This window comes from Pongo pygmaeus, chromosome 12, assembly GCF_028885625.2.
Source record: "Pongo pygmaeus isolate AG05252 chromosome 12, NHGRI_mPonPyg2-v2.0_pri, whole genome shotgun sequence".
NCBI lineage: Eukaryota > Metazoa > Chordata > Mammalia > Primates > Hominidae > Pongo > Pongo pygmaeus.
Window position 1 is genome coordinate 47,666,058 of NC_072385.2, and position 23,294 is coordinate 47,689,351.

Below are 23,294 nucleotides of genomic sequence, written 5' to 3' on the forward strand. Positions count from 1 at the left end.
CTCTCATTGGCTTGAACAAGTCAGGTGACCAGAGACTAACGCCAATGATGGAGATCAGGCTGGTGAGGAAACATTTGTTTTGGAATCGGAGCCAAGACTGAATTCCCGGGGATTTCTGGCGCGGTCGCGTCCAAGTGTCTGGTGTGTAAGGCTCTTCAGTCTGCCCTGAAGCTCGGAGGGCTTCGACAGTACAGATGCTAGAGGCCTCTGCGAGAAAAGGCGGCGCTGGTCCAGGGGTTCAGGTTCCTGCGCGCGTTGGGCCACGGCGCTTCCGGATGCGCTGTCCGGATCGTCGCCGGACACTTCTGCCCCGCGGCGCTCTAGTTGGTTCAGGAGTTTGCGTTTGATTGCTCCCCAACCCCGAAAAAAAAAATTCCTGCTCATTTCTTATGTGTTAGGCATAATAATAAAGGGTGGGGCAAGCCTCCCCAACTGAGAGAGAGAGATCTCTCTGCCGGAGAACCTGGGGCCTCAACCAGCTCATGGGACTGTTACCTTCAGCCCGTTGCTATCCCTAGCTTCTGTAAAACTGGTGGCTTGTACTAAGACCTTTCCATTCCTGGCTACACATGAATTCCCAGAGGAGAGAATGGGCGCGGAGGAGCTTTAGAAACACCCGTGTCTGATACCTTCGAAGATTCTGATGTAACTGATCTGTGGTGGGGCCTGGGCAATGGCACTTGTATAAATTCTGCAGGTGAAGCAGGTTTAAGAACCACTGCACTCAATGATTTGGATGATAGGTACTATTTAGCATCTAGAACTGTTAGTCTGATGGATGTTTTACACGCTCCATCATCCCCTCAATAGACCCAGGAGCTAAGCGTCATTATGCCCTTTTTACCTCAGAAGTGGCTTGCCCAAATTTGCAGTCTGTAAGTGGTGTTGCAGACCAACTGCAGGGCCAAGTGCTTTCCTCCATCTTTCCCGAGAGAGGAAGACGCTAATGCGCTCAGTGAAACTAACACGCTCTGTAAGGGGTAAAGCTCCACACAACTCAGGCTTATTCTGGTTTCTGTCAGTAGCCCCACTTTACCCAGCAAGGAACTGCTTATTTTACACACTTGACCCTGAATTCCCCTTGCCACTCACACTTGAGTTTGAGCTGCAGTTAAGTAGCCCAGGCAGAGGCTGCCCTGTTTCCACAGTCTTGGTGTGGCTTTATTTCCTTCTTCCATGCCTTTGCCCAATGATCTTTGCTATGGCCCTGAAGGCACTGCCTGCCTGGCCCTATATGGCCCTGTAGCTTTGAAAAGCCTGAATTCAGGCTGGGCATGGTGGCTCACGCCTACAATCCCAGCACTAAAGGCAAGAGAATTGCTTGAGCCCTGGAGTTCGAGACCAGCCTCAGCAACATAGACCCCGTCGAAAGAGGGAGGGAGGGAAGACACAGGAGAGACCCCGCCGAAAAAGGAAGGGAGGAAGGGAGATGGGAATACCAAGGAGCGCTTTAAGGTCCCCATCTCTTGCTGTCACTTTCCCCATCTGCAGTCTGATGTAAAGCTTGAGGTAGATAGAATGTGGAAAGATAAATTGAGGAGTGGGAAGTGTTCAGAGGGGAAACCATTTATCTGAAGGTGAGAGCCTTATAAAAAATTTTTTGGGCCAGGCGCGGTGGCTCACGCCTGCAATCCTAGCACTTTGGAAGGCTGAGGCAGGTGGATCACCTGAGGTGAAGAGTTCAAGACCAGCTTGGCCAACATGGTGAAACCTTGTCTCTACTAAAAATACAAAAATTAGCCAGATGTGATGGTGGGCACCTGTAATCCCAGCTACTTGGGAGGCTGAGGCAGGAGAATTGCTTGAACCCAGGAGGTGGAGGTTGCAGTGAGCTGAGATCGCGCCATTGTACTCCAGCCTGGGCAACAGAGCAAAAACTCTGGTCTCAAAAAAAAAAAAAAATGGTGAAATGCTTTCTTCTTTGTCATCGCATCTACAGTCTCATTGGTTCTCTAAGCATCCCCAAGATGACAGAAAAATAATAGATTTCATTCTCAGAGAAACAGGCTCAGATGGGGAGGACTGGTTCAAGGGTCTGGTTTGGGGGCCATTGTGTTCTTGCATCCACACTCCCTGTCTGTGTAGGGTTGGATCAAGTAGGGAAGGGAGAGGAAGGAGCCATCTCCCAGGGGTGGAGTCCTTTGGGTGATGGGCTTTTTAAGCAGCCCTAGGGGTAGAGACAGATGGATTAACCAACCTGGGGACCTTCACACACAGATACCAGCTTTTACTCAAACAGCAGCTTTTACTGAGCTCCAGGTGGGGCTGGCCCAGCATGGCCAGTACAGCAGGCTGCCCTCGAGGGCCAGTCTGTGGCATGACAGGAAATGCAGGGGTGCACATGTTGGGGCTGCCCTTTGGCACTCACTGGGGTGGGTCAAGGGAGAGCAAACACCAAGGTCCTCTGGAGACCAGAATTGGCCAGTGCAGCCATTTGGCTTCTTCAGAACCAGCTGGGTCAGTCCCCAGGCCCTGAGGCAGTGCCTGCATCCTGGGTCCGTGGGGCACTACTGCTGTCACTGCTCTGAGGGAGAAAGACGACCAGCAGCACAATCAGGATAATGAGCAGGACACCGACCACCACCAGCCCCACGCAGATCCGGTAACGGACGTTCTCCCAGCGCTTCTTCTGGGCCAGGGTCTTTGTAGTCTTGCTGAAGGTTGAGCTCTGTGGATACCCCCAGACACAAAGTGGGAGTTAGCTGGCACCCCCTTGGCCTAGGAGCCAGCTCCTCCCAACCCCATCTCAGTAAGGCTTAGTCTCCTCCTCTATCCTCCCCATCTTGTCTACTTTCTTTCTTTTTTTTTTTTTTTTTTGAGAAGGAGTCTCTCCCTGTCACCCAGGCTGGAGTACAGTGGCACAATCTCAGCTCACTGCAACCTCTGCCTCCCGGGTTCCAGCAATTCTCCTGTCTCAGCCTCCCTAGTAGCTAGGACTACAGGCACACACCACTGCGCCCGGCTAATTTTTGTATTTTTAGTTGAGATGAGGTTTCACCATACTGGCTAGGGTGGTCTCGAACTCCTGACCTTGTGATCTGCCCGCCTCGGCCTCCCAAAGTGTTGGGATTACAGGTGTGAGCCACCACGCTCGGCCTTGTCTGCTCTCTTTCTATACCACCTGCCGTGGAACCCTCCCAGCCTGACTCATCTCAAACACCGGTGTGGCCCTTGACTTTCAGCCCTAGTGTCTCACCCTCAGTTAACAATGCCAGTACTCAGGCTGGACACAGTGGCTCATGCCTGTAATCCCAGCACATTGGGAAGCCAAGGTGGGAGGATCTCTTGGATCTAGCAGTTCATGACCAGCCTGGGCAACATGGTGAGACCTCATCTCTACAAAAAATCAAAAATTAGACAGGCATGGTGGTGCATGCTTGTAGTCTTACTTCCTCAGGAGGCTGAGGCAGGAGGATCACTTGAGCCTGGGAGGTAGAGGCTGCAGCAAATATGATTGTGCCACTGTACTAGCCTGGGCAACAGAGTGAGACTCTGTCTCAAAGTAAAAAAGAAACAAAAAACAATACCAGTCTTCTACCTTTAGGAAGGTCCACAGCTTCAAACCAAGGCCTTCTTATCTTGTGGGGTCTATCTGTTGCATGTCTAGGCTATGGGTGCCTGAGGAAACCCAGAGGCCCCACACTGGCCCTCAAGAAGGCCTCAACCCCACCAAGGACCTGGAGATCCTGAATACAGCCCAAGAGAGACTTTCCTAATCCTCTCCCCTCCCCTCCGTGCTCCCCCAGGCCTCACACCATATCCAGGAGTTGGTCTGAACGCTGCTCCAGTTCGGCCAGCTTCACACCACGCTCCAGGACCTTGCCAAAGTTGTTACGCATAAGTTCCGTCACCTCGTTCGCCTGCTGCTGGCACCGCTCCAACTCTTTTCCTGCCTGGACACCAAGCCCGAGGTCAGGGCTGCATGAGGCCCCCACCTGGCCCACATCTGCCCCGAGATCTAGAAGCCTCCTTCTCCCCCTGTAGGTGGGTACAGCATGAGAGTAACAGCATCCTTCGTGTAAGGGTATGATATGTGCGGAGTGAAAGTCTGGCCTTCGGGGTGCGTGCGGCACACCTTAGGTCTCACAGGCTCCTCCCCTTGCACATCAAGGCAGGGCCTAGGGTCTAGGTAAGCCCTGGCTTCCAGCACCTCAGCTTCCTCTAAGCTGTCCCAAGGTGGGATCTTCCCAGGACCCCACCCTCCCACAAAGCTGATTCTTTTCTCACCTGCTCCAGAATGGCCTCTACCCAATCAATGCACAGCTGCCCTAAGGTTTCCCACTGGCCTAAGAAGGCAGCAAAGAATGGGTAACCAAGCTACCTGGCTGGAACACACAGGGAGGAGACCTACCCTATAGGCTAGAAAGGTAATTTTGAAGCAGCACACATCATAGTCTCTGCCTAACCCCTCTATCCCCAAACTGAGAAGCTCAGATCTTCCTCCTTGGGCCTCTGACTGGTCAGGCCAGTTCTGCCTCCTGGCCTGATCCTGCTCCCTATATCACTGCCCCAACTTCCCTCTCTGCCTGGGAACCTCAGTGGTACCGGCCTCTGGCCTCCAGCCTTCCACTCAGCTGGGGTCCTCACTGGGTCCAACTTACAGATATGAGACTAACTCTTGGATTTCCCAGCCTGGGCGGCAGCTTTGCCTAACAGAAAACACCAGCTCATTTCAGAGGACTGGGAAGGGAGGTCTTGGATCCAAGCTGGGGAAGGTTGAAATGACAGGGGAGAGAGAAAGTCTGGGTCATGTGCAAGAAAGACACTGGGCTTTGGGTGCACGTAACAGAGAGAGACCCCAGGCAGGAGGCCCTGGTATAAGCCAGAAGCCTAGGAGCAGGGACATTTCAGGGAGATGAATACCAGTGGATTAGCAAACCACAGAAACTCCTTCCTCTTAGCCTAGTTCCCCACAGCCCATCCCTGTTCCCTTCCCCTCCTTACAAGAAGGGCAAGCTTCTTTTCCTGCCAGCCCACGTCACCCATTGTCTACAACAGACATTTTGGCACTTGACTGAATTCCACTTAAAACCAGAAAACTTAAGTGTTAGAAGAGATCTGGTGGTCACAGAGGGCCACCTCCCACTCAGCCAAGAATCCTCCTTCAGGATCCTTGCAGCTGCTTGGTACACAGCCTCCAAGAATTCCCAGTGTATGAGTCCTATCTCCCCAGCTGGACCACAAACTCCCAGAGGGAGGGCAGGGAGCAGTGCCCTGCCTTTGTCCACCACCATCCCGCCGGGAGGCCAGCACAGTGCTGACCATTGCAAGCAAGGACTCAGTGAGTGGGCCAATTACGATACAGCCTAACCAAAAGCAATTCTTATTCTCAAGAGATGTTCTCCCAGCATGTTTTTCTAGCCCTGCATGAGTTTCGAGGGGCAGGCATTTGAAACCCAAATAGGTCAATATTTACCCATGAGGTAGAAAAGCAACCTGCTTCAAGAGAGGTCAGGCAAACCACTGTAGGGGACGGTGCGCTCACAGGCTGGAGGAAGCAGTAAGCAGGAAACACAGGAACAACGAAGAGAGCAGGGAAACTGCACTCTCACCTTTTCCTGAGAGTCAGCCATCACTATTATTACCACTATAGCATTCAACAAGGCTCCATCATTCAATCCTTTGAACTTCCCCACATTCAAATACTCCAAGGCAGGCTGGGCACAGTGGCTCACACCTGTAATCCCGGCATTTTGGGAGTCCGAGGCAGGCAGATCACTTGAGGCCAGGAGTTCGAGACCAGCCTGTCCAACATGGTGAAACCCTGTCTCTACTAAAAATACAAAAATTAGTCAGGCATGGTGGTGCATGCCTGTAATCCCAGCTACTTGGGAGGCTGAGGTGGGAGAATCGCTTGAACCTGGGTGGCAGAGGTTACAGTGAGCCGAGATCACACCACTGCACTCCAGCCTGGGCAACAGAGCAAAACTCCGTCTCAGCAAACAAAACAAAACAAAACAAAAAACAAAATTAAATAGTCCAAGGCAAAAACTTGAGAATGGATAAAGACTCGAAAATAAGAGTCACTGCTAGAGACTGGGAAAATGCTGGATATTATCTTTTTATTTTCTATTCTAAATGCTACAGCTGTTGTTACCTTATTCTTCAACAAGGGGTGATATTTGGGTCACATTCTCCAAAGAGCTGGCTGTGCTTCCAGCTGTAATCTGGACCAGTCTCCCTCAATGCGAAGCCAGGCCTGCCTGGAGCCAAGATGCACCCAGGCCTAAAAGAACACATTCGCTCCAGGGAACACAGAGGCCTTAGACTCAAGTCTCGGGCCCTCCTTGGCCCCCACTCAACCAGAGGAAAAAGGACACTGACTATATACACAGGTCTCTGCTGGCACTGTGAGAAATAAAGCTCCAGGGACCCTGGAAGGAGGTAAGCAAGAGGACAAGGGCCACACTGCCTTACGCCACACTGTAACTCAGCATAATATCTGCGGACAGCAGAGATGTGATAAACAGTTCCTGAATGAATGGTGCCTATATTTTTAAAGATGGGGTCTTGCTATGTTGTCCAGGATGGTCTTGAACTCCTGGGCTCAAGCAGTCCTCCCACCTCAGCTTCCCAAAGTGCTGGGATTATAGGCATGAGCCATCATGCCTGGCCTAATTGTGCCTATTCTTAAAGAGACCACTTTGCCCTGGGTAAAAGACACATGTAATACAATTAGAGAAGAGTAAAGAGTTACACTGTGCGACACAGATAGTAAGTGTCAGAGCTGCCACAGAGAGGGTGCCATGGGGGGGGTGGTGACCCCTTGAAGGATGACATGGAGCGGGGACATTCTGGCACTGAGAGCTAGGGATACACCCTGACAGTGAGGACCAGGCAGAGGATGGGAGGGACGGGGCAGGACAGAAGGCAGAAAATGTCAGGTAGAGAAGACTGGCTCCAAGCGATTGATAAAACTTAAGAGCTAGTGTGGGTTTTTGAGCCAAGGGTGACAGTGAAGAAGTGCTTCAGGATAATTTCTCTATTGGTGGTAGACAGGCACAGGTAGAAGTAAGAAAATGGCAAAGAGGCCAGCCAGAGGGGTGGAGAAGTACCATCAGCAAGACTGTGAGGAGATGGCCACCAGGCTGGAGAGGGGTGACAAGCAGAGCGTGGAGAAAGGAAGAAGGGTGAGACGGGCACTTCTGAGACCTGAGGCCAGAAGCCTTCAGGGCTTGGAATTTTGAGCCAGGGTGAGAGGGAAGCAGTGGTGTAATTGCCAGAGAGTGGCAGTTACACAGGAAATGTTCTTGACAGACTGTTGCCCCCTGTACAGAATATCCCCTCTATGACACTCAAACCTCTCAGGTTTTTCTGGGCTCAATCTCTTTGATTCCTCCTATGAAAACGCAGTTCTCAAAACCACACCATCTGGGCCAGGCACGGTGGCTCATGCCTGTAATCCCTGGACTTTGGGAGGCCAAAGTGGGCGGATCACGCCTCTACCAAGAAATACATAAATTAGCCAGGCAAAGTGATGCCTGCCCGTAGTCCCAGCTACTCGGGATGCTGAGGCAGGAGAATTGCTTGAACCTGGGAGGCAGAGGCTGCAGTGAGCCAAGATTGCACCACTGCACTCCAGCCTGGACAAAGGAGTGAGACCCTGTCTCAAGAAAAAACAAAGAAACAAAACCAAAAACCCTCCCTATCCTAACTCTCCTTGTCTCCCCGTCTCCTGTCTAGTATCCAAGAAACTGTTCTAACTGTCATCAGATGAATGGGCGCAAGTACTGGTATAACATTGCCTCCCTAAGTCAGCACTCAGCTCAGAGACTAGGAGCAGGGCTCTGCTTTGCACTCCTCTGATCTGCCACTCACCAGCTGAGTGACTGAGACTGAGGATATGACCTTTCTGACCTCCACTTCCTCTTCTGTAAAGTGCTGATAATAATGACTTCTCATAATGTTAGCTAAGGATTATGTGACATATTGTAAATCAAAAGCTTAGCACAAAGCCTGGCACATACTAAATGCTCAATAAATAAGAGCCATTATATTGATGTGGCCCACATTTCCCTAGCTCCTTTTTTTTGTTTGTTTGTTTGTTTTAGCAGTCAGATCTCAAGAATTGTACAATATGGCCAGGTGTGGTGGCTCACGCCTATAATCCCAGCCCTTTGGGAGGCCAAGGCAGGTGGATCACAAGGTGAGGAGTCCGAGACCAGTCTGGCCAATATGGTAAAACCCTGTCTCTACTAAAAATACAAAAATTAGCCAGGCGTGGTGGCGGGCACCTGTAATCCCAGCTACTTGGGAGGCTGAGGCAGGAGAATCGCCTCAGCAGGAGGCGGAGGTTGCAGTGAACTAAGATAGGGCCACTGCACTCCAGCCTGGGCGACAGAGCGAGATTCTGTCTCAAAAAAAAAAAAAAGAATTGTGTAATACATGTGGTCAATAAAACCTCTTTGTTTTACAAAATGCACAGCCAAGCAAGCTCTTCCCTATGGCAAACTTGTACACATAGTACACATAATTGTTTCTAACCTGTGGCTCAGAACTTTATATGGGCCTTTGGTAACTAGCATCTAATTTATTTTCTTTCTTTCTTTTTTTTTTTTTTTTTTGAGACAGTGTCTCACTCTGTCGCCCAGGCTGGAGTGCAGTGGCGCGATCTCCACTCACTGCAAGCTCTGCCTCCTGGGTTCACACCATTCTCCTGCCTCAGCCTCCAGAGTAGCTGGGACTACAGGCGCCTGCCACCATGCCCAGCTAATTTTTTGTATTTTTAGTAGAGACAGCGTTTCACCATGTTAGCCAGGGTGGTCTCGATCTCCTGACCTCGTGATCCACCTGGCTCGGCCTCCCAAAGTGATGGGAGTACAGGTGTGAGCCACCGCGCCCGGCTGCATCTAGTTTATTTTCATCTGGCACTGCAGGCTGTTGAGGTTTTACATCTTGAGCAAGAATAACAGCCACCATCCAATGGGCACATACTCTGAGGTAGGCACTATGCTGCTTGCTGTTCATTTTCTCTGTCTCATTTAATCCTCACCCAACAACCCATTGAAGACCATATTATTAACCCAGTTATTTTGTTTGTTTGTTTTTGTTTTGAGACAGCCTTACTCTGTCATCCAGGCTGGAGTGCAATGGCGTGATCTCAGCTCACTGCAACCTCTGTCTCCCAGGTTCAAGCGATTCTCCTTCCTCAACCTCCCGAGTAGCTGGGACTACAGGCGTGTGCCACCACACCTGGCTATTTTTAAATATTTTTAGTAGAGACGGGTTTCACCATGTTTGCCAGGCTGGTCTTGAACTCTTGAACTCGTGATCTGCCCGCCCTGGCCTCTCAAAGTGCTGGGATTACAGGTGTGAGCCACTGCGCCTGGCCTTTTCCGTTTTATGGGAAACTTTGGCTCAGAGGTGTTAAATCACCTGTCCAAGATCACAGAGCCAGTGAGTAGAAGATCTGGGAGCTGAACCAACACAGACTCCAGGCACTACATTCATAACCCGTGTGCTAAATTAGATGCAGGTACAAGGAGGTCAGACACTTTAGCTGACTGGCTAAAGAATCACCAAAACTTTTGATGCTACCAACTTAATTTGTGTGCATATGAGGGAGGCCCGTGGCTCAACACACACATTCTTTGAAGAGAGGATCATCTACAAGATTAATGAATTCAAGTAATTACTCATTCCATTTCCATCTTTCCCATCACTGCTTTGTTCCTGCTCTGTCCCCTATACTTGTCACCATGCTGGCATGAAGGACATTTCCAAGAAATCCTTGTTGGTTGAATGAGTCATAGAGAAGAAAAGAAAAGTGAAAGGAAGAAGGACCAGGGAGGGAAAGGGGATGGGTGCAAGGAAGGGAAACAGCTAAAGGGGCAAGAGTGAAAGAAGAAACAGGAAGAGGCTAGGAGATGGATGGGTGGAGGAGCGACCTCCCCAGCCTCTGCTCCACAGACTGCCTCAAATGTACCCGTGACAATCCCCAGGTTTCCCAGTATCTACCTCCCCCAATAAATTATCCTGCCTTCAGCCTTCACTTCAGGAACTTCTCCCGAAGAGCGAAGGGCCGGCTGAAGCCCACCCCGCGCCTGACCCCTTGCCCCGCACACCCTTAAGTGGGCTCTGGGTTCTGCCCTATTCTCAGAGCCTTCCTCAGCTTCCTGGCCTGGCCTCAGAGCTCAGTGCTACCTTCCTGCCCCACTTCCTCTTCCTGCCTCCAAGTTCCCTGGAGATGAGGCCATCCAGGCATTGACCCCTAACCAGGCCACATCCATCACACCTCTGTCAGTTTCTCCAAGGCAAAATCTTAAAGCACCAAGCCTACTTCCTGCCCAGTCCATCTTCCCAGGAGCCCTAGGGAAAGGGAGAAACTGGCACCAGCTGTTCCTGACATCTTCGCCTTGGAGATGGCAAGTGAGGACAGAGGCCAGGATCTGCAGCAGGAGTGGGGATGACTCAACTCAGGAATGTGTCACTAGGTAGAGGTTAGCAGGGAGTCAGGCCTGTGCCACACTCTGATAACTTCAGTGGAACTTTCAGAGTAAACATCTCCCTTTCTCTTTCTCTAGGGGAGGAGTTCGCCCTCCAACACCCTGCCATGGGGCTGGAATGGCCTCTGCCACCCCATCTGCTCAAGTTTCCAACTCCTGAGCCAGGCTTGGCTCCTCACAGCTGCGGAAAGGGCTGACGAGGTCGTTACATTTCCTACCACTTCTTAGCAGTGGGTTCTGAGTGCCAGGCGGGTCTCTGCCATTGTGTCTCCTTTAACCTCGCAAGGACCCAACAAGGCAGGTATTACTGACCCCACTTCACAGATGCGGAAAAGGAGGCTCAGGGAGGTTAAGTGACTTGTCACAGAGCTGGGATCCCAGCCCGGAGTCCGACTCCAAAGTCGGTGCTCTTAACCACTTTGCTTCAGGAGAATGGGGAGCCCGCGCCCTGCTCGCTCTGCGCGGTGCAGCCAGGACGGGGCTCACGCATTTCTCTCTCAGGCGGCGCGCGGGGTGTGGAGGGTCCGCCCCGTCCTGCTCCAGCTGTGGTCACCGCCTCAGGTCTGACCCGCGTGGGCCCCAGGGGAGGCCCCCGCCCGCGGACTTTGGACTCCTCTCTCCCACCCCCGCCACTCGCCCTCTGCCCGTCGCAGGGCTGGCCAGCCCCGCCCGGGCCCTCACCATCGCTGCTGCCGCCGCCGCCTCGCCCGCTCCCGGCTTCTCTGCCTGCGGAGCGGCCGCAGTGCCAGTGGCCCCGAAGGAAGCGCAGGGGCGGGGCGGGGCGGGCCGCCGAGCGAGAGGCCGAAACCAAGTCAAATCGAAAGCGATGGGCCACAGCCACCTGGCTCCGTAGAGTCGCCTCCTCCCGGGCCCCAGGAGCCTGAATTCGGATGACACCGCAGCCTGGTGAACGGGCACACCTCGGGGCCGGATCTGTGGAATGGGCACAGTGGAGTGAGCCCTGGAGTCTTCTAGGTCGAGTTTAGCTGAAGAGGCATCATTCATTCACTCAACAAACACCCTACGAGTGCCACGGTCAGGCACCATACTAGGTCCTGGAGATGCCATCAACAAGCCAGTCAGGGTCTTTATCACTTTGGTGAGTGCATCTCACCCAGAACCAAAAACAGGTACCCAAAAAGTTTTGAAACTAAAGACAAGTGGTGGTTGCACAACATTCTGAATACATGTCACTGATTTGTACACTTTAAAATAATAAACTGTATGTTAGGTGACTTTCACCTCTATTCAAAAAGAAAGCAGCCCCACATGGGCAAAGTACTAGCTCTAGCCTTTCTGTATGTCTTTCCTCACCATGAGGGCAAGTGCAGCTCTGTGCTGGCATGCACCCGCCATGCACCTGCTCCTCAGTCAGAGGATGTGGGAGGCTGGTGTATCTGCTACCACTTCAGAGCCTTCCTGAGCCAAATCTACCCATCCTCTCCTCTCACTGCTGCAGAGAAACCACCAGCTACCTGTTCTCCACCACTCCAAGCTGCCTCGGACATCTTAAAATAAGGTCCCTCTTTTTTTTTTTTTTTTTTTTTTTTTGAGAGAGACAGGGTCTCACTATGTTGACCAGGCTGGTCTCGAACTCCTGGCCTCAAGCAGTTCTTCTGCCTCAGGCTTCCAAAGTGTTGGGATTACAGGTGTGAGCCACTGGGCCTGGTCCCTCAAATGAGGCCTCTCTTGACCAACAGAGTTGAAAGTTTCCCTCTCTGGGGCTGAGCGTCTGTGAATACAGAAGTCCCAGACCACGAGGGTTTCACAGACCCTCACCCCCACCTTGGACAGCCTGGGTCCCGAGGCAGAAGCTTCACTTCAGTTCCTTACACCTTGAATCCAGGAGAGAGATGATTAACATAGTTGTAGCAAAGACTACCCCAAGGCTGGGCACAGTGGCTCACACTTGTAATCCCAGCATTTTGGGAGGCCAAGGTGGTAGGATTGCTTGAGCCCAGGAGTTTGAGACCAGCCTGGGCAACACAGTGAGACCATGTCTCTACTAAAAATACAAAAATTAGCCAGGTGTGGTAGCACACACCTGTGGTCCCAGCTACAAGAGAGGCTGAAGCAGAAAGCTCTCTTAAGCCCAGGAGGTGGAGGTTGCAGTGAGCCATGATCACACCACTGCACTCCAGCCTGGGCAATGGAGTGGGAACCTATCTCTGAAAAAATAAAAATAAAAATATCACAAGGGTCTTTTCTGACCTTTCCTCCTCCCTCCCCAAATTTCAGAGCATGATTCTTCCAGAGCCTAACTTGCCAATCTAGTCCCAAATCCTGACTCTCAACCCTTCCCCTTCTTCCCAACGACAGGTTGTTTCCAATTCTGGAAAGCCTATGGAGGAAACAGGAACAGAGATAGCAAGAACCCTCCCTGCAAACCAAGGCGGACTGGGCACTGGAAAAAGTGACAGTGATGGTGGAACCTGGTAGGGAGGAGGGGGGCCTGAAGACAGAAAGGCTTATTGTGCACAGAGGGGAAGAAGGGCCATTGGCCCTGTCCTGTGACACTGACTGACTGACAGTGTCCAGCCATGGAATGCCGAGGAGAGATGCTTGCCCCCGGAGGCCTTGCTAAGTCCCAGAAGACAAGGACAGAGAAAAGACAAACAGAACATGCAGAAGCACAAGGAAAGGAATAGCAGTCCATTTCCTCCATCCCTCGGCTCTAGACTACAGGGTCGTTGAAGAGAGATGGCTCTGGTGGAAGAGGCAGGAGGCCTTCAACCAGCTTCATGCCTCAGGCTAACAATTCCAGAAGAAAAGTACTACATGGCCATGGCAGGACCCAATGGGAACACTTAAAAATCTTGCATACCACCCCAAAATGCTATGAAGGTTTTGAACTTTCCATATGCCAAGACTCCCAGAAAATTCTTGTTCTTGAGACCTGTGACAATGAATGGAACCGGGAGGAATAAAGACGGGGAGGGGGGGGGCTCCATCTTTCTTCTCTAAACATATACTCTTTGCCCTTCCAACAACTTGGACCTCAGATGAGAGAATTTCAGCCAGAAGGTATCCTCGGGAAGAAAAGAAATAGAAAAGCCAAAGGCAAAATGGGAAGAGAGAAAGTGCCTCACACATATAGGGATACTGAAAGGTCTTTATTGCCCACTGGCCACCAACAGTTTCCCAGCCACATGCTGGGCCCTTTAGGTCTCTCCAGCCCACTCTAAGGACCCAAGAAATGCAACCACAGTCCATATCTCTTTTTTCTCTCCTTCCGGGGGACCAAGGTACCTTCTGGGGCATACAACGTGGCAGCAGGGCCTTGGGGAGAGGGGTAGGAGGACCGAGCAGCATTCTCTGTAGAGGAAGATAGGAGAGGAGACCCTCTTGGCACACATTTATGGAGGGTTGTCCCTGAAGAGAAGGGCAGGTGGGAGAGGTTCCCTGTTACTTAAGAGAAGGCACCAGTGGCAAAAAGCACAATGAAGAGGATGATGATAAAAACAATCACGCAGATAAGGACAATCATCTTCACGTTCTTCCACCAGAATTTCCGAGCCACCTTCTGCGATGTCGTCTTGAAGTGCTCAGACTGTTGGGGAAAAGGCAGAGTGAGTGACCCAGTGGCTCCTCCCACTGGAACAAGAGTATAAGAGTATAAGTGCAGCCCACAAGCCATACTTTTTTTTTTTTTTTCTGAGATGGAATCTCGCTCTGTCGCTCAGGCAGTGGCTCGATTTTGGCTCACTGCAGCCTCCACCTCCTGGGTTCAATTGATTCTCCTGCCTCAGCCTACTAAGTAGCTGGGATTACAGGTGCCCACCGCCATGCCCAGCTAACTTTTGTATTTTTAGTAGAGATGAGGTTTCACCATGTTGGCCAGGCTGGTCTCGAACTCCTGACCTCAAGTAATCCGCCCGCCTGGGCCTCCCAAAGTGGTGGGATTACAGGCGTGAGCCACCACGCCCAGCTTACAAGCCAGACATCTGTTTGTTTGCTTGTTTTTGTTTTTTTGAAACGGAATTTCACTCTGCTGCCCAGGCTGGAGTGCAGTGGCGCAATCTCAGCTCACTGCAACCTCCACCTTCCGGGTTCAAGTGATTCTTCTGCCTCAGCCTCCTGAGTAGCTGGGATTACAGGCGTGCACCACCATGTCCAGCTAATTTTTGTATTTTTAGTAGAGATGGGGTTTCACCATGTTGGCCAGGCGGGTCTTGAACTCCTGACCTCAGGTGATCCACCCACCTTGGCCTCCCAAAGTGCTGGGATTACAGGCGTAAGCCACCATGCCTGGCCTTGTTTGTTTGTTTTTTGAGACAGTGTCTGGCTCTGTCACCCAGGCTGGCGTGCAGTGGCACAATCTCAGCTCACTGCAGCTTCCATCTCCAGGGCTCAAGCAATTCTCCCACCTCAGCCTCCCTAGTGCTGGGACTACAGGCACATGCCACCACGTTCAGCTCAAGCCATACACCTTAATACTGACACTGTAAGCTGAGGTAACAAACTGCTAAATAAAAGATGCTCTGGCCGGGTGCAGTGGCTCACGCCTGTAATCCCAACACTTTGGGAGGCCGAGGCAGGTGGATCACCTGAGGTCAGTAGTTCGCGACCAGCCTGGCCAACATTGTGAAACCCGCTGTCTACTAAAAATACAAGAAAATTAGCCGGGTGTGGTGGCAGGCGCCTGTAATCCCAGCTACTTGGGAGGCTAAGGCAGGAGAATCGCTTGAACCTGGGAGGCGGAGATTGCAGTGAGCCAAGATTGCACCATTGCACTCCAGCCTGGGTAACAGAGCAAGACTCCATCTCAAAAAACAAACAAACAAACAAAATGCTCTATCTGCCTACCTTGACAAATGTACCTTCCTAAAAATCTGGAAGGCCGGGTTGAAATTTAGAATTCTCAGGATCCTAGGAGGTCTCCACCTAGATATGACTAGGGGTCCCCTCTCTCTTCTTACCCCTGCACTGTCATGCACACTGAAGGGTCCTCGACACCTGCTTACACCCAAGGGTACAACACTGGCAGCACAATCTGCCCTTGGGAGGGCAGACCCTGGGACTGAGGGGTGCAGGCTCCAGGTGGGCACATCTCCCAGCTCCAGGACTCCTTGCCCCATCGGGACTGCTGAGGCTGGAGGAGGGACCAGGACAGTAGAGAGGGTTGGAAGTAAGGGAACTCCTCCTCCTCCACCCACTCTTCCCCATGCCCAGCAATTCAAGTTATAGACACTAAATTTCCTGGGGCTTGTCCAGGCATGGTAGCTCAAGTCTGTAATCCCAGCGCTTTGAGAGGCCAAGGCAGGTGGATCACCTGAGGTCAGGAGTTCGAGACCACCCTGGTCAACATGGCAAAACTTCGTCTCTACTAAAAATACAAAAAATTAGCCAGGTGTGGGGGTGCACACTGTAATCCCAGCTACTCAGGAGGCTGAGGCACGAGAATCATTTGAACCCAGGAGGTGAAGTTTGCAGTGAGCCGAGATTGCATTCACTCTAACCTGGGCAACAAAGTGAGGCTCTATCTAAAAAAAAAAAAAATTCCCGGGGCCATGCTACCCAAACTAAGCTACAGTTAAGCTACAGAAACAGGCAATGAGCCCCAGGGAGACAAGGGAGCAATACCCAAGAGCCAAGAGTTCACAAAGGACTCAGAAAGCCAGAGCCAGCCTCCCCGCTGAACACAGAACCTGAGGCTCCAGACTTTGCTCAACTTTGGAGTTACTTCCTCCCTGAAACAGCTGGCCTCAGCCCCTGGCTGGAGAGAGAAAAGAATGAGGTCTAGCAAGATGTGTGGGAGATATTATTTTAGCCTTCATCTAGCAGGGGACCCTGGGATCAAAGCATTTCACTGCTCTTTCCCCCTTCTTTTTAAAGCCAACTCAGCAAGATGCCAGCAATTTCCCACCCCTTGTCTAATAGCTCCTAGAAAAGGCTAAAGGCCACAGGGGGGGTTTCCTCAGAGCCAATATTTCTGCCCTGGGAAGGTCAGATCCAAATGATTGTCATGGGCAGGCTTCAAAGGGAAAACAAGTTTCCTGGGAGAGAAGCCTGAGAATGCATGGGCTGACTGAGCTATCGGTCTCAGAACATGCCGCTATGGGCGAGCTGCCACCTCAAGCCCCAGTCATGGGATCCATTCCCTGGGATCCATAACAATCTGTGGATCAGAGTAGATTCAGAAGTGGAGACTCAGCTCACATCAGCTCCCAAACCAGGTGAAAGGCAACAGAAATGTCAAACTTCTGGCCCTCCTGTCCATTTTGCCCCACCAAAAAGAAATTCCCTCCCTCCCTGTTTTCCTCCAGCCCCCAGTGGGCTCCTTGTCTCACTGTGGCTTCCAGATCCTCTGTCTTGTTGCGGAGATGTTCCAAGTTTTCCCCTCTGGCCAGGATCCGCTCCACATTCTGGGTCATAATATTCTTAACTCCCTCCACCTCACTTTGCAGATTCCGCACACGATCATTTCCTCCACCTTCACTGGCTTCCTCCTGTGCAGCAACATGGGGTTAATTAGACCAAGTGGTGGGGGAACTGGAGACTTGGCCTCAGAGGTCTGGGGAGGGTAAGGCCTCAGGCAGACTTCAGCTTTTTGTAAAATGCTTGAAATGTTTACAAAGAGAATGTTTTCATGTAGTACTTCTGTAATCAAAAATAAATGCATTTGTAAGCCCCAGAAGGTGAGATGTGATGCTAAACAGACTAGATCAAACTTCTTTTGGGGTTATTAGGGCCCCTGACAAGGAAAGGCAGCACATCACTAAATACCTCCCCACTGCTTCCTTGCTCCCTAGAGAGGGCCGTAGAATACAGCAGGGCCAGCATCTCACAGTGTTCCCTTCCAGGGCAGAGCCTACCACTATCTACAATTCCCAGAGCCACCCCCCTTTCCTGATTTCTTGGGATCCTGGTTGAAAGTGTCTGTGCTGGCCAGCAGAACACCCTCACCCAGCCCCACCCATCTGCCCCTCTAAGCCAGCTGCTGGAGCACGGCCCTGGCCGCAATGCCGTTGCTGTGACCCAGAACAACAGGCAACCAAGTACCCCAGAAGGCGCCTGGAGCCGTTGAGCCACACACTTCTGCTTTCCCCACCACTGGGCACCACGTGCAGGCACCAAGCAACTGCCTGCTTATGCAGATATTAAATAAAAATACCCGCCTGGGTGTTGGGGGAAATGGAGGACTAGTCCTCCCTGGCTGATGTCTCATCTCGGAGGCTTCATGACAAGGTTTTTGAACAAGGAGAGAAAAATATTATTAAGCTCCTCTCTCCTTGACCTCCAAAAACAGGCTAGTGGCATGGGTCAGAACTAGATTATCACAGAGAACCAACTTCTGGTTCTCTTATAAACCCTTAGTTCTCTTCTCCATGTTAATGGAGAAAGGACACCCAAAGGACTCAGTGGACACACAAATCCTTTGTGTTTCTGTGTGGGGATAAAGTGAAAGGCCGGAGAAGAGAGCTCCTGCCGCTGAGCTGGAATCTGAACCGGGAACTGCCCAGGCGCTGCCTGGTGGTGTCACAACACCCGCCTCGGGCTCCCTGGAGGAGGAAAGCACAACTCTTTGCCTGGAATTCGGAGCCCCCATCGGCGCTGGCACGGAAGCCCAGCTCCCCACCAGCACAGAGGTCAGGGGAGGGAGGGAGAAGGAGTAGAAACACCTGCCAGGACGGCTCAGAGCTATTTGCAGCCAAGTTGTCAAAGACAGGCCACAGCAGCACTGGCCCAGCCCTCTAACTTTGCCACCAACTCTCCTCCCCCTACACAGCCAACCCCCAGTCCCGAGCCCCCTCTGGCTCCTCTTTAAACCAGCCCTTTCCTAGTTCCCAGTTCACTCACCATGTCTCAGAGCAGCCCAGGCCAGTCAGCAGGTGAATTCGCCTAGTCGGCTTCCTCCCAGGGTGGCCCTCGGCTCACTTCCTGCTTGCTCCAACTTTCAGCCTGCCCCCGCCCACCTCGCATCTCGAGTCGCTCCAGCCACACCTAACTCAGGTTTCCCCAGGTAGGCGGGCACTCTTCACTGTCCTCCCAGTGGCTTCCCAAACTAGAGCTTAAACTTAAAGTAATAGGGCTCTCAGAAGCCAAAGGTCTTCTAACTTGTTAGGAATTAGAAAAAAAAGATCAAGCAGCCCTCCGAGGTTTCCTGAGGCTGGACCTTCTGATCTAGAAAGGGCAGCCACCTCCTTTTTTTTTTGTTTTTAGAGACGAGGTCTCACCATGTTGCCCAGGCTGGTCTCAAACTCCTGGGCTCAGGCGATCCTCCCACCTCAACCTCCCAAAGTCCTAGGAGCCATGATGCCCCACCAGCCATCTCCTTTTAATGTCTTGAATGTCTGACTCCAGTTTCTAGAGACTGAGATCAACCATGCCAGGCCTAGCTCACAGGGAAACAAAATGCAGTTATGAAAATGTATTACTGGATAACACTTGTTCCCAGGTCCCTGGGTGGCAGAAAGCACTAAAACCCCTGAAGTCTGGAATACTGTGATCCTGGGCTCTGATTCAGAAAGCTCTGGGTTACTAGTTACAGGCCCCTCAGGGAACCTTTTCACCTCTGTGGAGTTTGCAGGTGCTGATGTTCAGCTCAGATGGTGCTGGTAAGAAGCAAAAAGAGGCCGGGCGTGGTGGCTCATGCCTGTAATCCCAGCACTTTGGGAGGCCGAGGCGGGCAGATCCCAAGGTCAGGAGTTAAAGACCAGCCTGGCCAACATGGCGAAACCCTGTCTCTACTAAAAATACAAAATAATTGCCAGGCGTGGTGGCAGTTGCCTATAATCCCAGCTACTCAGGAGGCTGAGGCAGGAGAATTGCTTGAACCGGGGAGGCAGAGATTGCAGTGAGCTGAGATCATGCCATTGCACTTCAGCCTGGGTGACAAGAGCAAGACTCTGCCTCAAAAAAAAAAAAAAAAAAAAAAAGAGGCAAAAAGATAGCATGTGCAGTGCAATGCCACTAGCACAGTGTCTATAATGATGGCTCACCAAACCCCTCCTTCCCTTCCAGAGTTCAGCAATTCTGCATTTCCCTTTAGGGGCTACCGCAGAGATAATTGATTCCAGTCGGTCATCAGAGGACTGCCCCAGTGGACCAGAGCAGGGGGCCCAAGGCAAAGGATTTTTCCACTAACCTGGCTCCAGGCCAGAGAAAATCTGTTCTTCCTTGACAGTGTTTATCAAGACAGAAGAACAATAACAGGGACATTCTGAAGGGAACGGACATTCTTGACCCATTCCAGAAGAAATCAGTTCCAAGGAGGAAATGTCAGCTTCTCCAACAAACACTTTTTTTTGTGTTTATTTTGTTTTGGTTTCTTGAGATAGTCTCCCTCTGTCACCCAGGCTAGAGTCCAGTGGCATGATCGTAGCACACTGCAGCCTTGAACTCCTGGGCTACAGCGATTGTCCTGCCTCAGCCTCCCCAGTAACAAACTACAGGTGCGAACCGCCATGTCTGGCTAATTTATTTTAAAACTTTTTGTAGAGATGGGGGTCTTACCATGTTGCCCAGACTGGTCTCAAACTCCTGTTCTCAAGTAATCCTCCCTCCTCGGCTTCCCAAAGTGTTGGGATCATAGGCGTGAGAAAGCCAAGAGAAAGAAAGAAAGAAAAGAGAAAAAGGAGACTAATGGAGAAAACGGAATGAGAAACTAAGAGAAAGGGAATATTACCATCTGAAAAGGCAACCAAGCAAACTTTCAGGTACATAACCCTTGGCATATATCCCAGTCTTCTGATTTATGCCCCAGGTGGGCAGTTTACTCCTATATCTCAGAGGAAAAAGGCTGGAGAACAAGGAAAAGGTACATTCAGGAGGCTCAACTGAACCTGATTCCTGAAGGATCATGAAGTTCTCACTACTGCCAAGGTTCATTTCTGTCTCCAAACCTCTCTGTAGCGTGTTATGCTGCTGGCCATCCCTCCTGTCTCCTAATGTGCCCTTTTCCTCTCTGAATATGCCCCTAGAACCCAGCGATTCTGCCCTTGGCGATCTTTCTTTTTCTTTTCTTTCTTTTTTTGAGACAGAGTCTTGCTCTGTCACCCAGGCTGGAGGGCAGTGGCACTATCTTGGCTCACTGCCACCTCCGCCTCCCGAGTTCAAGCGATTCTCCTGCCTCAGCCTCCTGAATAGCTGGGACTACAGGCATGTGCCACCACGTCCGACTAATTTTTTATATTTTTAGTAGAGACAGGGTTTCACCGTGTTAGCCAGGATGGTCTTGATCTCCTGACCTTGCGATCCGCCTGCCTCGGCTTCCCAAAGTGTTGTGATTACAGGCATGAGCCACCGTTCCCGGGCCGTTGGCAATCTTTCTTCCATCTTCTGAAGAGAACCACTCCGTTTTAGAGCAGTGTTTCTCAGTGGGGTGATTCAGGGGTCATTTCACAATGTCTGGAGACTTTTTTGGTTGTTATAGCTGGGGGTAGGGGTACTACTAGTGTCTGGTGGGTCGAGGCCAAGGATGTTGCTAAAATATCCTACGATGCAAAGGACACCCTCTCACAAGAAAGAATCTGGACCAAAATGGCAATTGTTTTGAGGCTGGAAAACCTTGGTCTGCCTATATGGAAGTGCAGTGCCACTACGGCTTCAATAGCCATTTATGAAAAATCCCCAAATTTATTATCTCCAGCCTGGTCCTCTCCCTCAACTACCAATGCTGCCTCTCCAATGCCCTGGACAGTTCACAGACACCTCCAACACCCAAACCAAACCCTTTATCTTTTCTCCATGTTCCTCCTCCTGGGTGGGACTCCCATTCTACCCACTTCTCAAGCTAGGAACCACAAAGCATCCTCCACATGCAAGGTCGTCACCAAGCCTTAGTTCATACTTTTTTAAAAAAATTTTTTACAAGGGCACAAAAATCAGGCAATTGGTTCATTCTTGGTCATGCCTCTCATATCCACCACCTCCTTGGTCCACCAGCTCCTGCCTCCTGATTAATGCCAGCAGCATGATCTCTTCCCTGGACAATTCCAATCCCCTCTAAATTCACCTTTCTTTTCCCATCTACCCCTCTGTGGTTGATTGCTATCTTCCAGAAACACATATTGTATGCTCCACCCTGCCTCCAGGATAGAGCCCAAACTTCTTAGCATGGCGTTCCAAGACTGTTCTCAACCTGCTTTTCTGAACTTCTCTCCCATTAGATTCACCTCCCATCCCTCCAGTCAACCAAATTGCATGTCCTTTCTCAAACATCGTACACCATCCACCTTCTATATCTTTCCCTAAGGCCTTCACTCATCACTGCTTATGACAATTCTATTCACATTTAAGACATAGCCTCCATGAAGCTTTAGAGATTTCCCCTCTGAAGCTAACTTGTTCCTGTTCTGATCTCCATCACATTTTATTTCTTTTAAAGAATCTTTCACATATTTGTCATACATATTTGACCCCCTCCAACACTCTAAGTCCTATAAAGGCAGGCAGGGACTGAGTCCTCACTTTGGTACCCTTTGTAGTATATGACATATGTCCTAGACATGTAGGCAACTCACTAAAGGTTTCAGATATTGAACTGAGAAGTCTGAAAGAAAGCTTCTTTCTCCACAATACAGAGAAAGATGATTTTTGTTGGAAAAGATTTATAGAGAAATTTCTTTCCTAAACTTTGGCCTATTTTATGGATAAATGAATGCTAAATATCACAAATCTTTGTATATTGGTCCTGAAAGGAAAAACTGGAGGTACTGAGTTAGCAAGCTCATTTATTAGCTGTATTTTTCTTTTTTTTTTTCTTTTTTTTTTGAGACGGAGTCTCACTCTGTTGCCCAGGCTGGAGTGCAGTGGCACAATCTCGGCTCCCTGCAACCTCCACCTCCCAGGTTCAAGCAATTCTCTACTTCAGCTTCCCAAGTAGCTGGGATTACAGGCGCCCGCCACCATGCCTGGCTGATTTTTGTATTTTTAGTAGAAACGGGGTTTTACCATCTTGGCCAGGCTGGTCTTGAACTCCTGACCTCGTGATCCACCCGCCTTGGCCTCCCTAAATGCTGGGATTACAGGCGTGAGCCACCGCACTCGGCTATTAGCTGTATGTTTCCTATACAGAATACTCTTGTTCACCCAAGACTATTAAGAACTTTTGATCTCCAGCTGGGCGAGACGGCTAATGCCTGTAATCACATCACTTTGGGAGGCCAAGCCAGGAGGATGCCTTGAGGCCAGGAGTTCCAGATGAGTCTGGCCAACATAATGAGACCCCATCTGTACAAAATATTTATTATTTTATTTTATTTTAGAAGCAGAGTCTCGTTCTGTCGCCAGGCTGGAGTGCAGTGGCGCGATCTCGGCTCACTGCAACCTCCGCCTCCAGGGTTTGTTGTTGTTGTTGTTGTTGTTGTTTTTGAGATGGAGTCTGGCTCTGTCACCCAGGCTGGACTGCAAGCTCCACCTCCCAGGTTCACGCCATTCTCCTGCCTCAGCCATCCGAGTAGCTGGGACAACAGGCTCCCGCCACGACGCCAGGCTAATTTTTTGTATTTTTAGTAGAGACGGGGTGTCACCGTGTTAGCCAGGATGGTCTTGATCTCCTGACCTCGTGATCCGCCCGCCTCGGCCTCCCAAAGTGCTGGGATGACAGGCGTGAGCCACCGCGCCCGGCCCGCCTCCAGGATTTAAGTGATTCTTCAGCCTCAGCTTCCCGAGTAGCTGGAACTACAAGCGCCTGCCACCACGCCCAGCTAATTTTTGTATTTTTTTAGTAGAGACTGGGTTTCATTATGTTGGCCAGGATGGTCTTGATCTCTTGACCTCATGATCTGCCCACCTCGACCTCCCAAAGTGCTGAGATTGCAGGCGTGAGCCACTGCGCCTGGCCGATTTTATTTTATTTTTTTTTAATTTTATCTTATTTTATTTTAGAGATGGAGTCTCACTCTG

The 23,294-nt window shown here is 50.8% G+C and overlaps 2 protein-coding genes across 2 annotated transcripts; both read right to left on the bottom strand.

Annotated features, from left to right (window-relative positions):
* Window positions 1-2,225: 2,225 nt before the first annotated feature.
* VAMP5 (vesicle associated membrane protein 5) lies at window positions 2,226-11,373 on the bottom strand. The gene is made up of 3 exons (XM_054475398.1): window positions 11,127-11,373; window positions 3,756-3,893; window positions 2,226-2,668 (listed from the first exon to the last, which is right to left on the bottom strand). Exons 1-3 carry the CDS (start codon window positions 11,127-11,129, stop codon window positions 2,459-2,461), a joined length of 351 nt encoding a protein of 116 aa, XP_054331373.1. The 5' UTR covers window positions 11,130-11,373; the 3' UTR covers window positions 2,226-2,458.
* A 2,166-nt stretch (window positions 11,374-13,539) lies between these two features.
* Window positions 13,540-18,379, bottom strand: VAMP8 (vesicle associated membrane protein 8). The gene is made up of 3 exons (XM_054475399.1): window positions 18,246-18,379; window positions 16,736-16,894; window positions 13,540-13,995 (listed from the first exon to the last, which is right to left on the bottom strand). Exons 1-3 carry the CDS (start codon window positions 18,246-18,248, stop codon window positions 13,855-13,857), a joined length of 303 nt encoding a protein of 100 aa, XP_054331374.1. The 5' UTR covers window positions 18,249-18,379; the 3' UTR covers window positions 13,540-13,854.
* Between the last annotated feature and the right edge of the window lie 4,915 nt (window positions 18,380-23,294).